Genomic DNA, 24880 nt, shown 5'->3' on the forward strand with positions numbered 1-24880 from the left:
CAAGTGAGCAGGTCGAGGCTTTTGACGTCTAGACCAGAGATAAACACCGCATCAACAGAGGAGAAGGTGGAGAGTGACGGAAGGGCTTCTGAGTCGAGCTGTGGTGGTGGTGGTGGTGGGGGGGTTCAGTGGACGTTTGTTGGAGCTGTGCATGTATTGCGTCTAGTTTAGCGTCAAGGTTCTCATGGGACTGAATCAGTTCAATCAGGGGGGTTGACAGTTTTTGCATTTCTGAGGGTCATGGTGCATTTGGTACGGGGCTCGGGGAGGGAGATGGAAAGATGAAATAGGATGGCCACGTAGTCAGGATTGGTGAGGTTCAGGCCACACGTGTCGGAGGGATCTATGGCCAGTGTAGCACACCAGGTCCAGGTTGTAGCCTTTGACATAGGTTGTAAAAGTCACATGCTGGAGTGTACATGAGCGTTTGAGTCCCCAAGCAGCACATGGAGCAGGAAGATGTCAGTGCCTTCAACTCTTGAGTGGAAGACAAGGGAGACGATGGGAGGACTGTAATATCAAAATTAGGAGCAGTGGGTTTGGGCCAAACAGGGTGAGCGCTAGGCATTCAAATGAGGTCCGAGTCTGTATCCGAGTTACAGCCCGTTTGAGGTCGCAAGGTTAAAAGGCCAAACGTTCATATGGGTTGTTGCCGGGTTTCAGTCAAACATCAATTGCATATTCTGTGATGAGCCCCTCTGAGAATAAACCAGACGCACAATCCTTTAATAAGGGTGAGGCCAGAGGGGAAAAGGGGGTTGCTTTATAGCGACACGGTTGGAATTGATACAGTCCAATGGAGAAGTACCCGATTAGAGCCTCGTCCAGTGTTGAATGTGCCAGTTACATCCGTAGAGTTGTTTGAGCAGAAATCCTTGCGGCAGTCACATGACCAAGCAGCCACCGCGAGCCGCAGACGGACACCGCCACGGAAGAGGTCGGTAAAAGCGCGAGTCTCGCTCACTGCTAATGCCAACCCGAAAAGGCTAGCGAAGCAAGAGGGGTGATAGCGCTTGTAGACATGACAGCAACAGTAACACATGTCACTGCCAGAGTAATGAGGATGTGGGGCACACAATCCAGGGTAGGGTGGTTTTTTTAGGTGCAGGGAGGCAGAATCTATGAAATGGTGCCAATTTTGTACTGTCACATAACATGATCATATCCATTTGACAGTTGTAAGGAAGTCGAAATCTAATAGTTAGTCATGTATAATTGGACTGTTATGTGTCGAAAGCAAAACGAGTCATTTCAAGGCCTGTTCCTCAACTTTATTTCCTATTTTCATCATATTTTGACTATGTACTTGAGTTTTGTCTCCTCGGCAATTTACAATGATTTTTATTGAGACAGGAATCTACATTTTAGATGACATTTAACACGTTAACTATTTGAAAGCTATGCTATGGAAAAGGGGGGCAGGTAGCCTGGTGGTTTACAGCCCCATAAGCAAAGCACCTTCCCGTAATTTCTACTGTAATTGTCTCTGAAATAAGAGCATCTGCTAAATGACTCAAATGTAAATGCAAAAAGCCTCAAGACCTTTCACTTCTCTCTTTTCTTCATCCAGAAACGACTCCATCCTCTCTTGGTTTAAACAAACAAAATTCTCATGGTTAGTGTTATTCCTGAAGTAGACTCGTCGGATGGTGCGAGACAAAGTGTCCCACCAAATGTGATCGTAATCAGTGCGCCACATTGAGAGTCAATGTCAATAGAGTCAATAGTACATAGTGGTAATGCAACATTGTCGTCGTTTTTAATATATATGTGTAGTGAAAAGGTGCGCATTTTGACTGAATGTCGTCTCCCTACTTTCCAGCTTCATCCACCGACATGATGAGGCTTTCTCCACTGAGCCACTGAAGAACACAGGCAGAGGACCTCCTCTGGGATTCTACCATGTACAGAATGTAAGCGCCGCCCGGAAATAACATTCCTTATTATTATTCACAGGTTACTACAGGCGTTATGTCTATGATATTGCCATGAATGAATCATGAATTACCGATTGTTGTGTTGTGTTGCCTTGTAATCGTCCTGTTGTCGCTGGCCTCGTTAAGGGACTGGCGTGATAGCCTACCTCGTTTTTTTTTTTTTGAATGGTCTATTAGATCACGGTAGAGGTTACCAAGTCGTTTGTGGAGTACATCAAGACCCAGCCCATCGTCTTTGAGGTGTTTGGCCACTACCAGAAACATCCATTCCCACCCCTCTGCAAAGACCTCATCAGGTGAGAACTGTACTTGCCCTCTTCTTCTTCAAACGATCCCGTTTCACTGTCTTGCTAAAGTAGACCATTTTAAAAGTTCACACTTCTATTTCAGTCCCCTTCGACCTTCTAGGAGGCAGTTCCCAAGGGTCATGCCCTTGTCTAAACCAGGTGAGTTGTTCATTTGGTATGTGTCTCTTTCTATATCTTTGTGAATGTGCCAGCCACCAAGCTGAGCAAGTTGGCACTGCAGCCATTTTGTACGAGAATGTTAACCAGATATTGGTTAGTTGTACAAATGTGACGGCCCAAATGGGGCTTATGACGAAAAATGCTTATGGCCAATCATCAGCATGGTCAAACCCTCCATTATCTCAGCCAATCATGGCTAGCCAGAAAGGATCCTGTCTTTCTCTCTATTTAGCTCAGGGCTAAACTCATAATTTAATATTTACAGATCCCATGCAAGATTGCAATTGAGGCACATGAAAGTTCACATGTTCATGAAGGCATTACTGGAGGAAAAAAAAAGTAAAATATTTATATATGTTTTATATATCAAATCAAATTTATTTATATAGCCCTTCGTACATCAGCTGATATCTCAAAGTGCTGTACAGAAACCCAGCCTAAAACCCCAAACAGCAAACAATGCAGGTGTAAAAGCACGGTGGCTAGGAAAAACTCCCTAGAAAGGCCAAAACCTAGGAAGAAACCTAGAGAGGAACCGGGCTATGTGGGGTGGCCAGTCCTCTTCTGGCTGTGCCGGGTAGAGATTATAACAGAAAATGACCAAGATGTTCAAATGTTCATAAATGACCAGCATGGTCAAATAATAATAAGGCAGAACAGTTGAAACTGGAGCAGCAGCACAGTCAGGTGGACTGGGGACAGCAAGGAGCCATCATGTCAGGTAGTCCTGGGGCACGGTCCTAGGGCTCAGGTCCTCCGAGAGAGAGAAAGAAAGAGAGAATTAGAGAGAGCATATGTGGGGTGGCCAGTCCTCTTCTGGCTGTGCCGGGGTGGAGATTATAACAGAACGTGGCCAAGATGTTCAAATGTTCATAAATGACCAGCATGGTTGAATAATAGTAAGGCAGAACAGTTGAAACTGGAGCAGGAGCATGGCCAGGTGGACTGGGGACAGCAAGGAGTCCTCATGTCAGGTAGTCCTGGGACATGGTCCTAGGGCCCAGGCCAGTTGAAACTGGAGCAGCAGCATGGCCAGGTGGACTGGGGACAGCAAGGAGTCATCATGTCAGGTAGTCCTGGGGCATGGTTCTAGGGCTCAGGTCCTCCGAGAGAGAGAAAGAAGGAGAGAAGGAGAGAATTAGAGAACGCACACTTAGATTTACACAGGACACCGAATAGGACAGGAGAAGTACTCCAGATAAACAAACTGACCCTAGCCCCCCGACACATAAACTACTGCAGCATAAATACTGGAGGCTGAGACAGGAGGGGTCAGGAGATATATATAAATTCAGCAAAACAATAAACGTCCTCTCACTGTCAACCGTGTCAATATTTGTATGATCATAACAAGATTCAACAACTGAGAGATAAACTGAACAAGTTCCACAGACATGTGACCAACAGAAGTGGAATAGTGTGTCCCTGAACAAAGGGGGGGGGGTCAAAATCAAAAGTAACAGTCAGTATCTGGTGTGGCCACCAGCTGCATTAAGTACTGCAGTGCATCTCTTCCTGATGGACTGCACCAGATTTGCCAGTTCTTGCTCTGAGATGTTACCCCACTCTTCCACCAAGGCACCTGCAAGTTCCCGTACATTTCTGGGGGGAATGGCCCTAGCCCTCACCCTCCGATCCAACAGGTCCCAGACATGCTCAATGGGATTGAGATCCGGGTTCTTCGCTGGTCATGACAGAACACTGTCATTCCTGTCTTGCAGGAAATCACGCACAGAACGAGCAGTGTGGCTGGTGGCATTGCTGGAGGGTCATGTCAGTATGAGCCTGCAGGAAGGATACCACATGAGGGAGGAGGATGTCCTGTAATGCACAGTGTTGATATGGCCTGCAATGACAACAAGCTCAGTCCGATGATGCTGTGACACACCACCCCAGACCATGAAGGACCCTCCACCTCCAAATTATTCTCGCTCCAGAGTACAGGCCTTGGTGTAATGCTCATTCCTTCTAAGAAAGATTGTGCGTTCCTGGTGTTACTCGGGCAGTTGTTGTTGCCATCCTGTACCTGTCCCGCAGGTGTGATGTTTGGATGTACCGATCCTGTGCAGGTGTTGTTACACGTGGTCTGCCACTGTGAGGACAATCAGCTGTCCGTCCTGTCTCCCTGCAACGCTGTCTTAGGCGTCTCACAATACGGACATTGCAATTTATTGCCCTGGACACATCTGCAGTCCTCCTTGCAGCATGCCTAAGGCACGTTCACGCAGATGAGCAGGGACCCTGGGCATCTTTCTTTTGGTGTTTTTCAGAGTCAGTAGAAAGGCCTCATTAGTGTCCTACGTTATCATAACTGTGACCTTAATTGCCTACCGTCTGTAATCTGTTAATGTCTTCATGACCATTCCACAGGTGCATGTTCATTTATTGTTTATGGTTCATTGAACAAGCATGGAAAACAGTGTTTAAACCCTTTACATTGAACACAAATTATCTTTGAAAGACAGGGTCCTGAAAAAAGGGGCGATTCTTTTTTTGATGATTTTATATATTTTTTAAACATCGCTACCTTCATCCACCTCATTGTGCTTGCGTGTCACAAATATTCAGACACATTTCTGACCTTCTCTTTCACAGTACCAGCCACCAAGCTGAATACCCTGACCCGTTCCACGGCCGGCCCATGCCACTCCAAATATGACCTCATGGCCTTCTTCGAGATCTGTGAGCTGGAGGCCAATGGAGAGTAAGTATTGTCTTGTCTCTGACTATGATTAAATTAAATGACATGCTATTACCTAATGTTTAATTGATTACGTGATTGAATTAAACCATGCAACAATTAAACCATTAATAACCTGGGGCACCACGGAAGCATTCATTTATATAGAGTGGTTATCTCCCGAATCCACTCTCTTAAAGATCTGAAGATCTTTTATATCAATAGCAGTCAATTATTAATCGTCACCTTGATCTGTTTGTCGTAAGTACTTGGTTATCTGCACGAACCCTAGCTAACAAGTTGAATCAGCAATACACAAATTGGCTTAACTATGTATTTACTAAATACCCAAATAATCACACAGAATTACATATATATAGACACAGGATAGATCACACATCGATTACTAATCATGTCATGAAAAGTCCCTGGTGGGCTAACCCGAAATGATGGCTGGTTACACAAAGGAAAGGGGTTGGGTTTGAATGAAAGAGCAGGAAGACTGAAGGACAAAGGGATTGGGTCTCTATCGGACCTTGAGAAGCTTTGCTACCGTAAATACAGAATCATATGCATTCTAATATCCGCCCATTCGGAAAAGAAAAATGCAAGATATATATTTACTCTGAGCTGAGCTGCGCTTCGATAGATGGGTCGAAGATGGAAGACAGAAATCGCCTTGTCCTTTGAAGAATCTTTCTGGTCGTAGTGTTGTAGAGCGGATACGTTAAAGTACCCTGTTGTTCTTAGGAGACTGTCTGTCCTTTCCTAGGCCACGTATGTTTACAGCTGCAGCTGATAACTCAACGTCTAGGAGGTATCACTTCACTTGGGTGTGGCCACTGACTGGGCCTACGTTTTACTGTGAAACAATGCTCTTATTTCGGGGGCAAAAATGACATTGAATCTTTTTACAAATAGTTTCATGTTTAAACATTTAACTATTTCCCCTTCGTGGTCATTAAAGTGGCAATATGTCACTGTTTGGGCAACCCAACCAAACATAGAAACATAGAAACATAACATAGAAATATGAGTTATAGATCTGTCATTCTCATTGAAAGCAAGTCTAAGAAGCGGTAGATCTGTTATACATGCACTATTTCTATGCTTTCCATTCTTAAGTTTTGTCTTTTACTTTCGGTTTTGTACACCAGCTTCAAACAGCTGAAAATACAATATTTTTGGTTATTGAAAATATATTTCACAGCAGTTTAGATGGTACAATGATTCTCTACACAATGACTGCTTGTTTTGTCACATAAACTGAAATTAGGCAAACTATTAGAGTTTTTGCAACCAGGACATTATGGATTGATTTCTACATATTGCACCATTAGCATTTTCTCACCAAGTAATTTCATGGTAAATACCAGTGGTAATTAGAACTGCAAAGTTAAGCGTTACTGACAGTTTAGGGTCATTAATGTGAGTCATTGATGAATATGCCATTTGTTTGTCCTTAGCTACATCCCTTCAGTGGTGGACCACAGAGGGGGCATGCCCTGCCACGGAACCTTCCTGCTTCATCAGGGCATCCAGCGGAGGATCACGGTCACCATAGCGCACGAGACAGGAAATGACGTGGAGTGGAAGGAGGTCAAGGAGCTGGTGGTGGGTGAGTACGGATGAAAGTAGACGACAATGACATGTACACAGTAAATTCATCTTTACCGCACATAAAGATCCCATAGATCCGTCTTTACGGTGCGTAAAGATGGCATAGGTTCATATTTTCAGCCCATAAAGATCCACCACTGACCTTTGACCTCTCAGGGCGGATCCGGAATACTCCAGAGGCTGATGAGACCATCATCGACCCCAACATCCTGTCTCTCAACATTCTATCTGCGGGCTACATCTGGCCCTCATATAATGACAAGTACGTCGCCTCTCCTCTGTCACAGCTAGTTCCTGTGCATACTGTAACACCTAATAACATGGTTGTGTATTAATGGCCTTTTCCATAGTGGAACGTTTTGAGTAGGATTTGTTTTCTCTCGTTCTCTTTTTCTCTTTTTCTTTTACCGTATTTTGGCACTGAAGACCACATGTATTTGTATCCAATATTCTATTGTGTTACCGTCTTCTTCATTCTTTGCCACTTTGTTACTGTAAAATCCACAGCCAAGCTGCTTGCTGATAACTTCTCGCCCTTTTCTCTTCGCGCTTCACTGTATGGCAGTATGTCCCTGGGAGTTGACCATAGGTATAACACACAACCCTTCTCTCTTGTATGTTCCCTGAGTCAGCTTGCTGTTCTTGTTGTTGTTGTCTGTTGCCTCGTGCTTTCGTTTGACTTCACTCTAAAAGGTGAACTCAGCGGTGTTTGTTTCTGTCCTTGTAAACATGTGTATGTATAGTTTGTTTTGAGTGTTGTTTTAGAGGGTCTTGTGCAACTTAATCCTTTTTTTTTCACTGATATGCTGATGGAGAAAAAATCATATTTACATGTCTCCATTCATTCACCATTGACAAAATGAAAACAAGTTCTACACACAAAACCCCCGTAACGTTTGCCTGTATTGTTGACTGAACAGGACGTTTTACCGATTTGAGGCGGCGTGGGATAGCTCCATGCACAACTCCCTCCTCCTGAACCGTGTCACTCCCTATGGTGAAAAGATCTACATCACTCTCTCCGCATACCTAGAGGTAAACGTATCAGCATTCGTTCTAAACCGTAAGTACTATCGGCTTGGATTAAGTGAGTTCTGACTTGGATACATTTTGTTTCAACCTCCTTCAGATGGAGAACTGCACCCAACCAACAGTGATCACCAAAGACTTCTGTATGGTGTTCTACTCCCGTGACGCCAAGCTCCCCGCCTCACGCTCCATCAGGAACCTCTTCAGCACCGGCTGTCTCAGGCCCTCAGAGAGGTTCGACCTCCTTTCTGGAACTCTGAATCTGAACTTTATTTCTATGTTGTTTGTAGAGTAGACACAACTCATGATCTCCTCTCTCTCTCTCTCCACCCCCCCCCTCTCTCTCTCTCTCTCTCTCTCTCACCCCCCCTCTCTCTCTCTCTCTCTCTCTCTCTCTCTCTCTCCACCCCCCTCTCTCTCTCTCTCTCCACCCCCCCCTCTCTCTCTCTCTCTCTCTCTCTCTCTCTCTCTCTCTCTCTCTCTCTCTCCTCCCAGTAATCGTGTCACTGGAGTGTATGAAGTCAGTCTCTGCCATGTCGCTGATGCCGGAAGTCCCGGTAAGTTAAAGAATGACACAGTTGAAGCTTGAGAAAAATGAACGCTCCACCATTACATTTACATTTAAGTCATTTAGCAGACGCTCTTATCCAGAGCGACTTACAAATTGGTGCATTCACCTTATGACATCGAGTGGAACAGTCACTTTACAATAGTGCATCTAAATCTTAAAGGGGGGGGGTGAGAGGGATTACTTATCCTACCATGTTGTCACCCTTACACAATTTGTCACAAGCATGGATGTCTGTCATCCTGTGTGCATCAGAACCTTGATTTAACCACTGGGCATATCACCAAATGATCTCTTGGCAGTATGTATCTGTTATTCGACAGGCATATATGAAACACTCTGTTGCCCTCTTGTTCACCCTCAGGCATGCAGCGGCGGCGCAGGCGCGTCTTGGACACCTCGGTGGCATACGTCCGTGGGGAAGAGAACCTGGCTGGCTGGAGGCCCCGTAGCGACAGCCTCATCCTGGACCACCAATGGGAGCTGGAGAAACTCAGCCTTCTGCAGGAGGTGAGGCCTGGCATTGGTGGGGTCTGTAGGGTGTTTGGGGGCGAAGACTCCACAGAGTAATGGAGTCAATTTGTGATGGAATTGGTTGGTCAATAAATAGGAATACATTATGCATCATGGTTGGCATTCATATACAGTAGCTGTTTTCAAAGTACCTTTTATTGAATAGAGTTAATACTCACCAATGAAGGTGACTCACCTGGACGATGCATGACGGCCATTTTGTGCCAAAAGAAAGTCAATGGTTTCTCTGGTTGTGTCTGTACAGGTGGAGAAGACCAGGCACTACCTGCTGCTGCGGGAGAAACTGGAGGCCACCCTGGCAGTGGGGCAGGACGCTCTCTGCAAGAGTGGTGACCTTAGCGACTTTGCCAAGAGCCCCATCCTCAGCCACTGCCCCGGGGGTAGCCCCGCCCTGGAGAGCCCCAGCCAGAGGCAGAGGGAGCTGGCTGCCAAGGTGACTACCAGTCCCTGGCTTCAGTTAGGAACCAGGCCTATAACACTTGCTTGGTTATCTCTCTGTGTTGGATTAAAATGCATTATAACTTGTATTGGTAGTTGTTATGAGTAATAATAATCTTTCTTTTTCCTCCTCCTCGTCCTCTTTTCCTCCTGGGGTCTCAGTGTCTGCGGCTGCTCATGCACACGTTCAACAGGGAGTACAGCCAGGTGAGCAGCAGTGCCAGTGAGAGCAAGGTGAGCCCCAGCCCCCAGGCCCTTTAACCCCCTCTATAACCCACTTACAGTACCCCATGCAGGCTACTTTTAAACAGCCAGAACCCTGGCCCGAAGCCCTTTGTATCCCATAGAACTTGGACTCCAGGCCCATTGTCACTGATCCCACCCAAGATACTTTCCCCTCCTTATCCCCTGTCTCGTTCACACACTCAGCCTCTCCGAGAATTGAGTATTCCGACAAATGACTGAATTCTAACCAGGAACTGCATTCTAAGAAAGTACTTGAACTAAAATCAGAGTAACTAAACGATTCACCGCACTCAGTTCCTTCATTCATTCACGTGTACTTGCTCTTGTCCTCATCAATCATAAACCCCATCCCCTAAGCCAAGGTCCCATATTCTCTGTAGATTTACCTCTGACCTATGGAATCCTTCAGCCAGACCCTCCTTTTTCGATCATACCCCTAGCCCCCTCTTTTCTCCCCCCTACTACAGCATGTTGTCTGTCACATGTTTAACCAAAAGGCCTGGGGCAGAAACCTATCTCTTCTCGTGACCTCATCGCATTTCCTGATTAGTATCAGACCTTGCAGACCCTTCAAAGTGCAATACAGTACATGGGAGCTGTTGATTTATGCATAATGGTGTCACTCACTGTATGTGTGTTTTTTTTGTGTGTTTGTTTGTTCTCGTGTACGTCTCTCTGTGTGTGTGTGTGTCTGTGATTATCTGTATGCACTTGTATGTGTGTGTGCGTTTCAGCTGTCTGAGATGTCAGCGTCGCTGATGTCTCCATCCTCTTCTAGTCTGAGCACGCTAACTCCGTCCTCTACTTGCCCCTCATTGGTGGAGGGACATTATGACATCAGGTATGTGACCTTTCGCCTTTCAACTGTCACCCCTTACTCCCATTTTATTCCACCATGGCTTGCTCCTGGACAAATAGTATATGCAAATGAGTTTGTTCTCTTTGTTGAGAGGACCTTGTTGATAGGGCATTGATAGGACATTGAGAGAGCACAGAGAATATTTTGAGAGTGTTGAGAAAGTTTCCCCCCCTGGTCTGCAGACACACTGAGCCCATCTCTGGCGCTTCCAGCCCAGACCTGGACCCCTTCAGTCCTGTGGACAAGAAGAGGACCCTGGGTAGAGGCTGCACCTTCGTCCCTGACATCCAGGAGATCCGCGTCAGGTGAGACCAGACCATTTTTTGGTTATCACTATGGCAACAGCCTCCAGGAAGAATGAGAAATCACAATATTTACATCTTATGACGAAATTAGGAAAGGAATATACAGTGGGGCAAAAAAGTTTTTAGTCAGCCACCAATTGTGCAAGTTCTCCCACTTAAAAAGATGAGAGAGGCCTGTAATTTTCATCATAGGTACACTTCAACTATGACAGACAAAATGAGAAAAAATCATCCAGAAAATCACATTGTAGGATTTTTTATGAATTTATTTGCAAATTATGGTGGAAAATAAGTATTTGGTCACCTACAAACAAGCAAGATGTCTGCCTCTCACAGACCTGTAACTTCTTCTTTAAGAGGCTCCTCTGTCCTCCACTCGTTACCTGTATTAATGGCACCTGTTTGAACTTGTTATCAGTATAAAAGACACCTGTCCACAACCTCAAACAGTCACACTCCAAACTCCACTATGGCCAAGACCAAAGAGGACACCAGACACCAGAAACAAAATTGTAGACCTGCACCAGGCTGGGAAGACTGAATCTGCAATAGGTAAGCAGCTTGGTTTGAAGAAATCAACTGTGGGAGCAATTATTAGGAAATGGAAGACATACAAGACCACTGATAATCTACCTCGATCTGGGGCTCCACGCAAGATCTCACCCCATGGGGTCAAAATGATCACAAGAACGGTGAGCAAAAATCCCAGAACCACACGGGGGGACCTAGTGAATGACCTGCAGAGAGCTGGGACCAAAGTTACAAAGCCTACCATCAGTAACACACTACGCTGCCAGGGACTCAAATCCTGCAGTGCCAGACGTGTCCCCCTGCTTAAGCCAGTACATGTCCAGGCCCGTCTGAAGTTTGCTAGAGAGCATTTGGATGATCCAGAAGAAGATTGGGAGAATGTCATATGGTCAGATGAAACCAAAATATAACTTTTTGGTAAAAACTCAACTCACCGTGTTTGGAGGACAAAGAATGCTGAGTTGCATCCAAAGAACACCATACCTACTGTGAAGCATGGGGGTGGAAACATCATGCTTTGGGGCTGTTTTTCTGCAAAGGGACCAGGGCGACTGATCCGTGTAAAGGAAAGAATGAATGGGGCCATGTATCGTGAGATTTTGAGTGAAAACCTTCTTCCATCAGCAAGAGCATTGAAGATGAAACGTGGCTGGGTCTTTCAGCATGACAATGATCCCAAACACACCGCCCGGGCAACGAAGGAGTGGTTTCGTAAGAAGCATTTCAAGGTCCTGGAGTGGCCTAGCCAGTCTCCAGATCTCAACCCCATAGAAAATCTTTGGAGGGAGTTGAAAGTCCGTGTTGCCCAGCAACAGCCCCAAAATATCACTGCTCTAGAGGAGATCTGCATGGGCCAAAATACCAGCAACAGTGTGTGAAAACCTTGTGAAGACTTACAGAAAACGTTTGACCCCTGTCATTGCCAACAAAGGCTATATATTGACCAAATACTTATTTTCCACCATAATTTGCAAATTAATTAATTAAAAATCTTACAATGTGATTTTCTGGAGGCCTTCTCATTTTGTCTGTCATAGTTGAAGTGTACCTATGATGAAAATTACAGGCCTCTCTCATCTTTTTAAGTGGGAGAACTTGCACAATTGGTGGCTGACTAAATACTTTTTTGCCCCACTGTAACAAAAGTATGATTAAACTGGGACTACTGTACAGGGTTCCATAGAGACCAGATGAGTCATGCAGTATGATATTGTTGTGAATTATGACGGGCAGTATCCATGCTAGATTCATTATTTAGAATCCCTTTAATGTTGGAAAATATATAAACAACACCTGAGTTATTTGGATAATAATCAATGTATTGAATGGGCAGTTTTTTTTGTTGCTGATTCTTAAAACTTTATCAACAACAAATAATCAAATAGAAATGATGTTTATTTCAGCCCCATCGTGTCTAAGAAAGGCTACCTACACTTCCTGGAGCCCCACACCAGTGGTTGGGTGAAGCGCTATGTAGTGGTGCGCCGGCCCTACGTCTACCTGTACCGCAACGAGAGGGACAGCGTGGAGCGTTCCGTCATCAACCTCTCCTCCGCCCAGGTGGAATACAGCGAGGACAAGCAGACTCTGCTCCGGGTACGACCAACCAGAACTACTTTCAAATATAACATACAGCGCATTTGGAAAATATTCAGACCGCTCAACTTTTTACACATTTTGTTACATCACAGCCTTATTCTAAAATGGATTCTAGCCTTTTTTCCACCTCATCACTCTACACACAATACCCCATAATGACAAGTTGAAAACGTTTTTGCAAATGTATTAAGAAGAAATCACAGAAGTACCTTGTACCTTGAACTTGAGCTCAGGTGGGTCCTGTTTCCATTGATCATCCTTGAGATTTCTACAACTTGATTGAAGTCCACTTCTGGTAAATTCAATTGATTGGACATGATTTGGAAAGGCACACGCCTGTCTGTCTATATAAGGTCCCACAGTTGACAGTGCATGTCAGAACAAAAACCAAGCCATGAGGTCGAAGGAATTGTCCCTAGAGCTCCGAAACAGGATTGTGTTGAGGCACAAATCTGGGGGAAGGGTAAAAAAACCTTTCTGCAGCATTGAAGGTACCCAAGAACACAGTGGCATCCATCATTCATAAATGGAAGAAGTTTGGAACCACCAAGACTTTTCCTAGAGCTGGCCACCCGGCCAAACTGAGCAATTGGTGTGAGAAGGGCCTTGGTCAGGGAGGTGACCAAGAACCCGATGGTCACTCTGACAGCGCTCCAGAGTTCCTCTGTGGAGAACCTTACAGAAGAACATCCATCTCTGCAGCAATCAGGCATTTAGATTATCTGGTCTGATGAAACCAAGATTGAACTCTTTGGCCTTAATGCCAAGCGTCACGCCTGGAGGAAGCCAGGCACTGCTCATCACCTGGCCAATACCCTACGGTGAAGCATGGTGGTGGCAGAATCATGCTGTGGGAATGTTTTTCATCGGCAGGGACTGGGAGACTAGTCAGAATCGAGGGAAAGATGAATGGAGCAAAGTACAGAGATCCTCGGTGAAAGCCTGCTGTAGAGCGCTCAGGACCTCAGACCGGGGAGAAGGTTCACCTTCCCGCCAGAGCCCGGACTTGAACCTCTAACATTTCTGGAGAGACCTGAAAATAGTTGTGCACTGACACTCTCCCATCCAACCTAACAGAGGATCTGCAGAGAAGAATGGGAGAAACTCCCCAAACACAGGTGTGCCAAGCTTGTAGCTTCATACCCAAGAAGACTCGAGACTGTAATCGCTGCCAAAGGTGCTTCAACAAAGTACTGATTAAAAGGTCTGAATACTTATGTAAATGTCATATTTCAGTTTTTTATTTTATGTAAAGAAAACTGTTTTTACTTTGTCATCACGGGGTAGGAACAAAAATCTATTTAATCCGTTTTAGAATGAGGCTGTAACGTAACAAAATGTGGAAAAAGTCAAGGGGTCTGAATACTTTCCGAATGCACTGTAAATATGTTTATTTATTAGCCATTTTACAGGATGAAATAACTTGAGATGCACCATCTCATTTTCAATTGTCCAAATGGAAAAATATTTAACACATACACTTGTATGTGGACACCCCTCCAAATGAGTGGATTTGGCTATTTCAGTCACACCCAATGCTGACAGGTATAAAATTGTAGCCCACAGCCATGCAATATCCATAGACAAACATTGACAGTAAAATAGCCTTAATGAAGAGCTTAGTGACTTTCAACGTGGCACCGTCATAGGATGCCACCCTTCCAACAAGTCAGTTTGTCAAATTTCTGCCCTGTTCGAGCTTCCCTGGTCAACTGTAAGTGCTGTTATTGTGAAGTGAAAACGTCTGGGAGCAACAACGGCTTAGCTGTGAAGTGGTAGGCCACACAAGCTCACAGAAAGGGGCCGTCGAGTGCTGAAGCGTGTAAACATCGTCTGTCCTCGTTTGCGACACTCCCTACCGAGTTCCAAACTGCCTCTGGAAGCAACGTCAGCACAAGAACTGTTCATCGGGAGCTTCATGAAATGGGTTTCCATGGCCGAGTAGCCGTACACAAGCCTAAGACAGAAATGGTTTGTTCGAGATCGGTATGGAATAATAGCAGTAAAGCGGGGACCAAATCCGTATTAATGCTCATGATTTTGGAATGTGATGAGCAGGTGTCCACATACTTTTGGTCATGTATTGTACAGTACCAGTCAAGGGTTTTATTTTATTTGTACTATTTTCTACATTGCAGATTAATTGTGAAGACATCGAAACTATGAAATAACACAAATAGAATCATGTAGTACTCCCCAAAAAAGTGTTAAACAATATTTGAGATTCTTCAAAGTAGCCACCCTTTGCCTTGATGACAGCGTTGCACACTCTTGGCATTCTCTCAACCAGCTTCATGAGGTAGTCACCTGGAATGTGTTTCAATGAACAGGTGTGTCTTGTTAAAAGTTAATTTGTGAAATGTTTTTCCTTTCTTAATGTGTTTGAGACAATCACTTGTGTTGAGACAAGGTATGGGTGGTAATTCAGAAGATAGCCCTATTTGGTAACAGACCAAGTCCATATTATGGCAAATAAGCAAAGTGAAACGACAGTTCATCACTGCTTTAAGACATGGTCAGTCAATCCAGAAAATGTCAAAAACATTGACAATTTCTTCAAGTGCAGTCGCAAAAACCTTCAAGCCCTGTGATGAAACTGGCTCTCGTGAGGACCGCCACAGGAAATGAAGACACAGGGTTACCTCTGCTGCAGAGGATAAGTTCAATAGAGTTCCCTGCCTCAGAAATTGCAGCCCAAATAAATGCTTCACCGAGTTCAAGTAATCAAGTAACAGACACATCTCAACATCAACTGTTTAGAGGAGACTGAGTGAATCAGGCCTTCATGGTCGAATTGCTGCAAACTAACCACTACTACTACTACTAGGATGCTCTCGATTGTGCATCTGTAAAAGTTTGAGTGTTTTTGGTGACAAGCCAAATTTCTTCAGCCTCCTGAGGTTGAAGAGGCGCTGCTGCGCCTTCTTCACCATGCTGTCTGTGTGGGTGGACCATTTCAGTCTGTCCGTGATGTGTACGCCTAGGAACTTTCCACCTTCTCCACTACTGTCCCAACAATGTGGATAAAGGGGCTGCTCCCTCTGGTGTTTCCTGAAGTCCACGATCATCTCCTTTATTTTGTTGACATTGAGTGTGAGGTTATTTTCCTGACACCCTCACCTCCTCTCTGTAGGCCATCTTGTCGTTGTTGGTAATCAAGCCTACGACTGTAGTGTTGTCTGCAAACTTGATGATTGAGTTGGAGGAGTGCATGGCCATGCAGTCATAGGTGAACAGGGAGTACAGGAGAGGGATGAGAACGTACCCTTGTGGGGCCCCAGTGTTGAGGATCAGCGGGGTGGAGATGTTGTTACCTACACTCATCACCTGGGTGCGGCCCGTCAGGAAGTCACAGACCCAGTTGCACAGGGCGGGGTGGGTCTCGAACTTAATGACGAGTTTGGAGGGTACTATGGTGTTAAATGCTGAGCTGTAGTCGATGAACAGCATTCTTACATAGGTATTCCTCTTGTCCAGATGGGTTAGGGCAGTGTGCAGTGTGATTGCGATTGCGTCGTCTGTGAACCTATTGGGGTGGTAAGCAAATTGGAGTGGGTCTAGGCTGTCAGGTAGGGTGGAGGTGATATAGTCCTTGACTAGTCTCTCAAAGCTCTTGACGGAAGTGAGTGCTACAGGGCAATGGTCATTTAGCGTCGTGTGCGCTAGCGTTGCAAAATACATTTAGAAATCTATATTATTCAATTATTGCACCCACACGCCAACGAGGGTATGCGTTGACAGGCGCTAAAATAAAGTTATATTTGTGATGCAGATCTCGCAGCAAGTCCTGCCTCTCCCATCTCCTCATTGGTTTATAGAAGCAGGTACCCACGTACTATCTCCTCATTGGTTATACCCTCTTGGGGGGCTGAAAGACGAACGAGGTCGTTGGCGGTAATGCACCTTATTTATGAATGTTGCCAATCACAATATAAAGTTCAGATAATAACAATCCTAGAAGGAGGAGAGATGACTAGAAATGATTCGATTGACTGTTTTATTTGTGGATTACCTTTTAGCATTTTAGGTAAAATAGCAGGTAAAATAACAACTCAATGTTTTATATCGAGGACAAATTAGCTAGCAACAGCAAGCTAGCTAAATAGGACAACTTAGCTAGCAAGTGCAAGCCAGCTAGCTAAATTGCCATAAATGTTTAATGCTTTTCGACCTGTCCACAAATTAATGTAATCGGTTCAGAGTTTGATTTGATATTTTAACCTGCGTGTCGTGATCGCGTTTGATGTGGGGGGGGACAAAGTTAATGCATGCTAGATGGCCCATGCGCACAGCCGGGTTGGGTTGTGTGTTAGTCCCACTATCATTTGTTTTTCAACAGGACAATGACCAAATCACACCTCCAGGCTGTGTAAGGGCTATATGACCAGGATGGAGAGTGCCAAGAGTGTGCAAAGCTGTCATCAAGGCAAATGGTGGCTACTTTGAAAAATACAAAAGATAAAATATATTTTGATTTGCTAACACTTTTTTGATTACTACATGATGCCATATGTGTTATGTCATAGTTTTGAAGTCTTCACTATTATTCTACAATGTAGAAAATAGTACAAATAGAGAGAACCCCTTGAATGAGTAGGTGTCCAAACTTTTGACTGGTACTGTATGTCATTAATGTGTTGCAAATACATCATACATGTTTTCAGGAATATACTATTAATATACCACAAATACAATATTCTACAAATACATTTGCTGGAATATACATTTGTTCTGTCAATATATTTGTAAATATATAATACATATACCCTTACGTAATGTTATCCTGGATCTTTCCAAATGTAGCTAATTTACCATGTGTCATCCTCCTTGTAACCACAGAATATGCTCTCTGTTTTTAGACTCCAAACACATTTGCAGTGTGCACCGAACATCGTGGAATACTCCTCCAGGCCAGTAATGACAAGGAGATGCATGACTGGCTGTATGCTTTTAACCCCCTGCTCGCCGGAACCATCAGGTATAGGAACCCCTCACTGCCTCAACCTGGTTACCTTACGTGTTCCTTTCCTCAACTCTTGATTTTTAGTGTGATACCAGATTAGTTCAATCTCCTTGTAAACACTTATTTCAGATTAACCCTCCCCTCTCTTACCTCTTCAAGGTCTAAGCTCTCCAGAAGAAAGTCAGGCCAGAGGATGTGAGAAACAGGAACACCTGCTGTCGGGGGGGGGGGGGCATCTGAAATCTCCACGGACCCTCTGCTGTATATACCTTATCTAAACAGCTCTCCTGCGCTGCTCTCCATCCTAACAGTGCTCCATCCTGTCGCTGATAACGTCCTCAAACAGCACTTAAAACCATCCCAGCCGATCTCCTATTTGACGCCTCTTCCTGGTTACCTGGATCATGCATGGTATAAACTACCCATTAAAGACCATTAAAACCCATATACTGTAAGACTAACTAACAACACAACCCTGAGTAGTGGGGCTTAGCTCCGCTGGCTGTGATGCTCCTTATTGTCATGTGTATGTAGACCTTACCTTCCAGGCTTACAGACCCCTATAGGGTTTAGCCAAACAAAGGAAGAATATAACGTTTATGTCTTAGTCCGAGTTGTTATCAGTTCCAACATCATGCAACTTACTGCTACCACCCACTATTTGTATATGATGCCCCATATCCAAACCTCTCGTGTATTTCTTATAAACACTGTAGTCTAATAAGAAAAAGAATCATGGGAAAATGGTATATTCCCTTTTCTAGTCCTCTCATAAGATATCTCTGTGTCTGTGTGTGTGTGTTTAGTGCAGGGAAGATGGCAGTACCTATCAATGCTCTTTCTCATGTTAAAACAGCGGATCCATACTGTAACTCGTTGTCATTGCATCTGTTTTGTATCCAAGGTTTTGGACGATATACAGTGCGATAGATGGGATGCTGTGAAGGTACATTGGACAGTGTAGGGTGAAAAGTGACATAATCGGACAATGTTTTGTTGCCAATGTTTTGGACAGAATACAGTGGGATAGAATTGTAATAGTTGGGTAATATGATGGATAGAATATGATAGGACAATAGGATGACTCTTTGGCCTCCATGTTTGGATAATGGTGAGTTCGCTGTGCTGACATTTCATAGTAACACGTTTGCTACAGTAGAGTATAAAGTATGTAATTTCGCTGGCTGCCTGACAGTGGAGAGTAGTTGTGTCCTTGATTTATTTTCACCTTGTGTGTTTTTCCATATGATTTGTGTATGTACGTTATTTGTTCTTTTTTTATTTGTATGGGATCACTGACCAGTTTTGTCACGTCGCACTTTATTGTTGCATTATGTACACTTTATTTCACTCACTTTATTGTTGCATTATGTACACTTTATTTCACTCAGTTGCTTTAAACCAAAGCATTCCAATCTCAGTTTTAAATAGTAAAGATATTCTCTGTTGTGTAGACTTGACAAAATTGCTCCCAGGTTTTAGAGATATTAATGTAATCTTCAAAACATCAAAACCTACTATTCCTCTCCTCTATGTTGACCCTGAATGTCTGTTTATAAGTGAATTACACCATGTGGATACACTGAGAATGGTTCCAATCGAGCAAGTTTACATTTACATTTAAGTCATTTAGCAGACGCTCTTATCCAGAGCGACTTACAAATTGGTGCATTCACCTTATGACATCCAGTGGAACAGCCACTTTACAATAGTGCATCTAAATATTTTAAGGGGGGGAGGGGGTGAGAAGGATTACTTTATCCTATCCTAGGTATTCCTTAAAGAGGTGGGGTTTCAGGTGTCTCCGGAAGGTGGTGATTGACTCCGCTGTCCTGGCGTCGTGAGGGAGTTTGTTCCACCATTGGGGGGCCAGAGCAGCAAACAGTTTTGACTGGGCTGAGCGGGAACTGTACTTCCTCAGTGGTAGGGAGGCAAGCAGGAGCTGGGCTGGGAACTCAAGTTGACGTTCATTCCCTTCTATGGTTACGGTAATGTTGAATAATTGTAAGGACACATTTGATCCTACTTGTATTGACGGGTTAGTGGGATATTTTTGACCTTTTTTTTTTCGACAGTCTAGTTGTGAGTCCGAAAGTACATCGTTATGCACCAGGTAGTGCCCCCCCCCTTCTCTCTTTCTTTCCAGTTTTTCATCAATCCCACACTTTCACATCGTTGACGTCCACCACGTTCGCTCAGTACTACATGTATCAGAGCAAACATGTATTTACTGGGATGCTATGAGCCTTCTATCGACTCTATGTGTCCATGTGGATCTATCCGTTTGGATTAAATAGCCCTAATACAGTATATAGCCTACGTCAGCTCCTTGTTGTAAAGTAGCGTCTTATAACATCCTCTGCTCTGCTTTTGTATAGCTCGTTTTACAGCCTGGCGTTTGAATCCGAAACCTATACAGCGTGAACCTGTCTCACATCCAGGGACTTAGGAAGCCGTTTATTGTTTCTGTGACCATACTGCTACATCCAGATGACATGCAAACTGCTCACTGGAACAAAACGAGTCCTAAGTCAATCAAGGGGGCGCTGCCGACTGAAGTAAACGCAAAGGGACTCTTTCAGCGCTACGTTGGTCTAGCAGCCCATAAAAGATGGGAAATTTCAAACTAAAGTTGCCGGTTGTCTCCTAGTCTAGCTGTGCTATGCTCTTGCGTGACCGTGCTTTATTGAAAATCAAGTGCTAGTCTTGCGTTTACGGTAACGTCGCGTGTTAGCGCAGCAGACCGGGGCCGTGGCCAGACAGCCAATTGGATCATGTCTTACTGTTGTTCCTTGTTCTTACTGCGAGGGCCGTGGTTCGGGTCAAACACAATTCTCCCGTGCAGCAGATCGTGCATGCTTTAGGCCAGCCAACCTACAGAGCATGCTGAGATAGCCACGGCAAGGTAAAACGTGCAAGACATGGCATGCTCACACGCTGTCCCATAACTACGCGTTTATAGCCTCCAATTATAAACATATCCTCCCAATAAGGAATATAATTGCTGTTATATACTAGCGGTTCTTTCTATTTTCTGATTCTAGAACGCTGACACCAAAAACACGACCTATCGCTAGGTAAATACCACTAACTACGGAATCTGGGATTCATATGGTGGGTCGGGTTGGGGTCAATCTTGGTGTATACATTTTAAGCTTTGTTGTACACTGGTATGCCACTTTATTTTGTCTGCTCGAACAATGGAAGAAAATAAAGCTCTATTTATGAATTATTGTTGCTATTTGGAGGTGGAGTATGACAGCGGGGAATGTTTGAGCTATTGAATTGTCATCCAAGTCTAATTTATTGTATTTATCACATCTCATAATTGAATGAATGATGTGTGAGTAAGATTGGTTGGGGGGGTAGGATATCCTTCAACAGAAGGAGATGTTGTTGTTTTTTCAACTGTACTATTGTCGCTTTAGCGTGTAGCACCTTAAATGCATCTTACTGCATCTACTGTAAAGGGGACTCGTAACTCTACTTGTTAATGCTAGGATTTGCTGACTTCCTGTCCTCAAAGAAGAATTCACTGCAAGTTAAAACAATGCATTTGAAGTTCAGTGATCTGGCTATAGACGAATATGGATTGGCTCTTTCACTGATTTGACTGCTTTTTTAACATGACATTCCCTGGATCCAAGCATGTAGATGTGTCTCTTCCTCACCCTGGCCTCTCTCTCTTTTCCTTACTGCTTGCTATTGATGTCCTATCCCCCTCAGTGCAGCCCTGTAGAGAAACGCCCACCTCCACGACTCGGGTATTGACTCTTCTTGACATTTGATTGGCACCTTTCTTGTAAATAATTAACCTGATAGGATCCACCACAGCCAATCGCACAGATGTAACCCCCCCCCCCCCCGTTCCTTTATACCATAATAACTGGCCTGTGACATCATCTCAGTGCTCACGTTATCTTTGAGTGTTGGAGTTCCAGTGTCTTCTAATGTTTGTGGGACACGTAACCAGTTGTCGAAATAAAGTGAAATAAATGTGACATTTATGCAACACTTGCTTGTGTCCTTTGTTTGGATTTTGTTTGGCATCATTTATTAGCTGAAGATCATAGATGTGCTGGACAACTCAACTGGACATCGAGAACTCTGAGCATCTCTAATGCAGTGCTATTCATTCCTCTTCCTGGGGAACCTACATGGTGTGCGTGTTTTTGCTCCGGTCCAGCACTAACACAGCGGATTCAATTAATCAAATACTTGATCATTCATTTTTTGGGATGAACAGCCAATGTGTGTGTCCGTGTGTCTTGTGTGTGCGTTTGGCCCTACCTGTTCAGTGTGTGTGTGTCTGTGTTTGGCCCTACCTGTTCAGTGTGTGTGTGTGTGTGTGTGTGTGTGTGTGTGTGTGTGTGTGTGTGTGTGTGTGTGTGTGTGTGTGTGTGTGTGTGTGTGTGTGTGTGTGTGTGTGTGTGTGTGTGTGTGTGTGTGTGTGTGTGTTCAGTGTGTGTGTGTGTGTGTGTGTGTGTGTGTGTGTGTGTGTGTGTGTGTGTGTGTGTGTGTGTGTGTGTGTGTGTGTGTGTGTGTGTTTGGCCCTGTGTGTGTGTGTGTGTGTGTGTTTGGCCCTACCTGTGTGTGTGTGTGTGTGTGTGTGTGTGTGTGTGTGTGTGTGTGTGTGTGTGTGTGTGTGTGTGTGTGTGTGTGTGTGTGTGTGTGTGTGTGTGTGTGTGTGTGTGTGTGTTGTGTGCCCTACCTGTTCAGTGTGTGTGTGTGTTTGGCCCTACCTGTTCAGTGTGTGTGTGTGTGTTTGGCCCTACCTGTTCAGTGTGTGTGTGTGTGTGTGTGTGTGTGTGTGTGTGTGTGTGTGTGTGTGTGTGTGTGTGTGTGTGTGTGTGTGTGTGTGTGTGTGTGTGTGTGTGTGTGTGTGTGTGTGTGTGTGTGTGTGGTCCTCGACGCCCGTGATGGCCTCCCTCCATAATTGATAATGCACCCAGGATGTTCTCAGGCCAGACAAACAGGTCATTAAGCCTAATCCCTTAATAACAGAGACATAAATGTTTTGCTTATTACTCCACACAATGGGGCTCAATAGTGTGCCATGGTGGGGATGGTGCAGAAGGGATTACAGGACAATTCACAATTCAGGGATTAAAAGGGCTTTGTAATCTGGGACATATTGGGGAGCATGGCCTGTTGTGTGTATGTGGAATTGTGAGCGCGAGCATGTGTTTGGGAGGGGGGGGGGGTGGCGCCAGTGCGTGTGTGCGTTTCTAGCTTTGGTGCTTTGCCTTTTCGTACCCAAAAAGTTCTCCCATACAGCCTCAATAATGTTGTTCTGGCCCCATCACTGCAAAGCCAGATCTCTTTATCAATCAATAGTCTGATGCCAATGAGTGTCTCCGCCACCACAACATAATGGCGAGCCAATCAGCCAAGCGCTATTCAATGCCTCGCTGCCTTCAATCTGACTGACAGGCATTGCTCGCCTTCCTTTGTCACATGTCATTTCTTTCACCTGCCCCCAGCCTTTGGTTCCCTCCCATACATACATCCACATGTCATTTCTTTCACCTGCCCCCAGCCTTTGGTTCCCTCCCATACATACATCCACATGTCAATCATACATCCACATGTCATTTCAGCCTTTGGTCCCCTCCCATACATACATCCACATGTCATTTCTTTCACCTGCCCCCAGCCTTTGGTCCCCTCCCACATACATCCACATGTCATTTCTTTCACCTGCCCCCAGCCTTTGGTTCCCTCCCATACATACATCCACATGTCATTTCTTTCACCTGCCCCCAGCCTTTGGTTCCCTCCCATACATACATCCACATGTCATTTCTTTCACCTGCCCCCAGCCTTTGGTTCCCTCGCATACATACATCCACATGTCATTTCTTTCACCTGCCCCCAACCTTTGGTTCCCTCCCATACATACATCCACATGTCATTTCTTTCACCTGCCCCCAGCCTTTGGTCCCCTCCCATACATACATCCACATGTCATTTCTTTCACCTGCCCCCAGCCTTTGGTTCCCTCCCATACATACATCCACATGTCATTTCTTTCACCTGCCCCCAGCCTTTGGTTCCCTCCCATACATACATCCACATGTCATTTCTTTCACCTGCCCCCAGCCTTTGGTTCCCTCGCATACATACATCCACATGTCATTTCTTTCACCTGCCCCCAACCTTTGGTTCCATACATCATCCACATGTCATTTCTTTCACCTCCCCCAGCCTTTGGTTCCCTTGAATCCAATTAACTCTATTAATATCCCAGGACATCCAATCCCACCCTTGAATAATTAACATTAAGAAGGCCCCTGTCTGAGGGTTTGGAACATGGGCCACTCTTCCTTGTTCATTGGCTGGCCCGGGCTAAAGAGGGCGTCAAAGAAGTTGAAGAGCGTTTCTCAAACATACCAGCACTTCATCTATGCCGGGAATCCAGCAGTTATTGTAAGTATACATCTTTGCTTAGAGGAATCTCTAGTATAAAAATACAAAGAATGATGTGGGAACCATAGTTATTGGAGTACTGCAGGGTAGAGTTTCACCAGCAGAGACAGATCTGTGTCTAGACATATTGTCAGTAGTTTTAGTATTAACACAAATGACTTTCTGAAACAATGGATGCCGAGCCATGTTGTCGAATTCCTTGAACCAAAGGATGTTTTTATTTTATAAAATGGGGAAATAACTATAGTAGGGACACTTACACCATTACTTTTGTCTCACATTGTTGTTCAGTGTGTCTGCAGGTGAGGTGACTGATAAACTCCTACTACTGTGAACAGATAGTGATTTATATAGTTTCATATTGACCCTATCTTTCAGTAATAGGAATCATTGCTGTGATTGTGTGTGGGGGGGGGGGCTTATAAAACAAGCTTTCTCAAAATTAGATATGGAAAGCAATGCGTTTGCTTATGTGTTCATGCATTCAATGAATCCTTCTTTCAATTAGGCTCTTGATATCTTAATATTGACTAATTAGAGTGTGTTTCACTGTAGCTAAAGAACCACAGCACTTGGATTAAGTACCAGTGTAGTGTTATTGGGTGGCACAGCCTACCATAAGTGGACCCTGTAGCATTTAGGCTAATGAATAGCATTAAGTCCTTAAACATCCTG

The 24880-nt window shown here is 44.5% G+C and overlaps 1 protein-coding gene across 23 annotated transcripts in view; it reads left to right on the forward strand.

The window, feature by feature from the left end:
• The window catches only part of kif1ab (kinesin family member 1Ab), a 62490-nt gene extending 43515 nt beyond the window's left edge, over nt 1-18975 (forward strand). For 14 of the 23 annotated variants that reach the window (XM_046321561.1, XM_046321566.1, XM_046321571.1 and 11 more), the window contains 18 exons: nt 1823-1913; nt 2115-2233; nt 2310-2383; nt 5000-5108; nt 6551-6702; nt 6861-6966; nt 7270-7293; nt 7625-7739; nt 7834-7967; nt 8229-8290; nt 8666-8811; nt 9080-9268; nt 9436-9507; nt 10254-10360; nt 10561-10683; nt 12618-12810; nt 17673-17791; nt 17936-18975. In XM_046321561.1, the coding sequence (XP_046177517.1) occupies nt 1823-1913; nt 2115-2233; nt 2310-2383; nt 5000-5108; nt 6551-6702; nt 6861-6966; nt 7270-7293; nt 7625-7739; nt 7834-7967; nt 8229-8290; nt 8666-8811; nt 9080-9268; nt 9436-9507; nt 10254-10360; nt 10561-10683; nt 12618-12810; nt 17673-17791; nt 17936-17975 (1975 nt within the window). In that variant the 3' untranslated portion in view covers nt 17976-18975. The remainder of the gene's footprint in view (nt 1-1822; nt 1914-2114; nt 2234-2309; nt 2384-4999; nt 5109-6550; nt 6703-6860; nt 6967-7269; nt 7294-7624; nt 7740-7833; nt 7968-8228; nt 8291-8665; nt 8812-9079; nt 9269-9435; nt 9508-10253; nt 10361-10560; nt 10684-12617; nt 12811-17672; nt 17792-17935) is intronic. The other 9 variants (XM_046321569.1, XM_046321575.1, XM_046321582.1 and 6 more) reach the window with 4 other exon arrangements.
• Nucleotides 18976-24880: the final 5905 nt, after the last annotated feature.

Source organism: Oncorhynchus gorbuscha, linkage group LG22 (genome assembly GCF_021184085.1).
Source record: "Oncorhynchus gorbuscha isolate QuinsamMale2020 ecotype Even-year linkage group LG22, OgorEven_v1.0, whole genome shotgun sequence".
Taxonomy (NCBI): domain Eukaryota; kingdom Metazoa; phylum Chordata; class Actinopteri; order Salmoniformes; family Salmonidae; genus Oncorhynchus; species Oncorhynchus gorbuscha.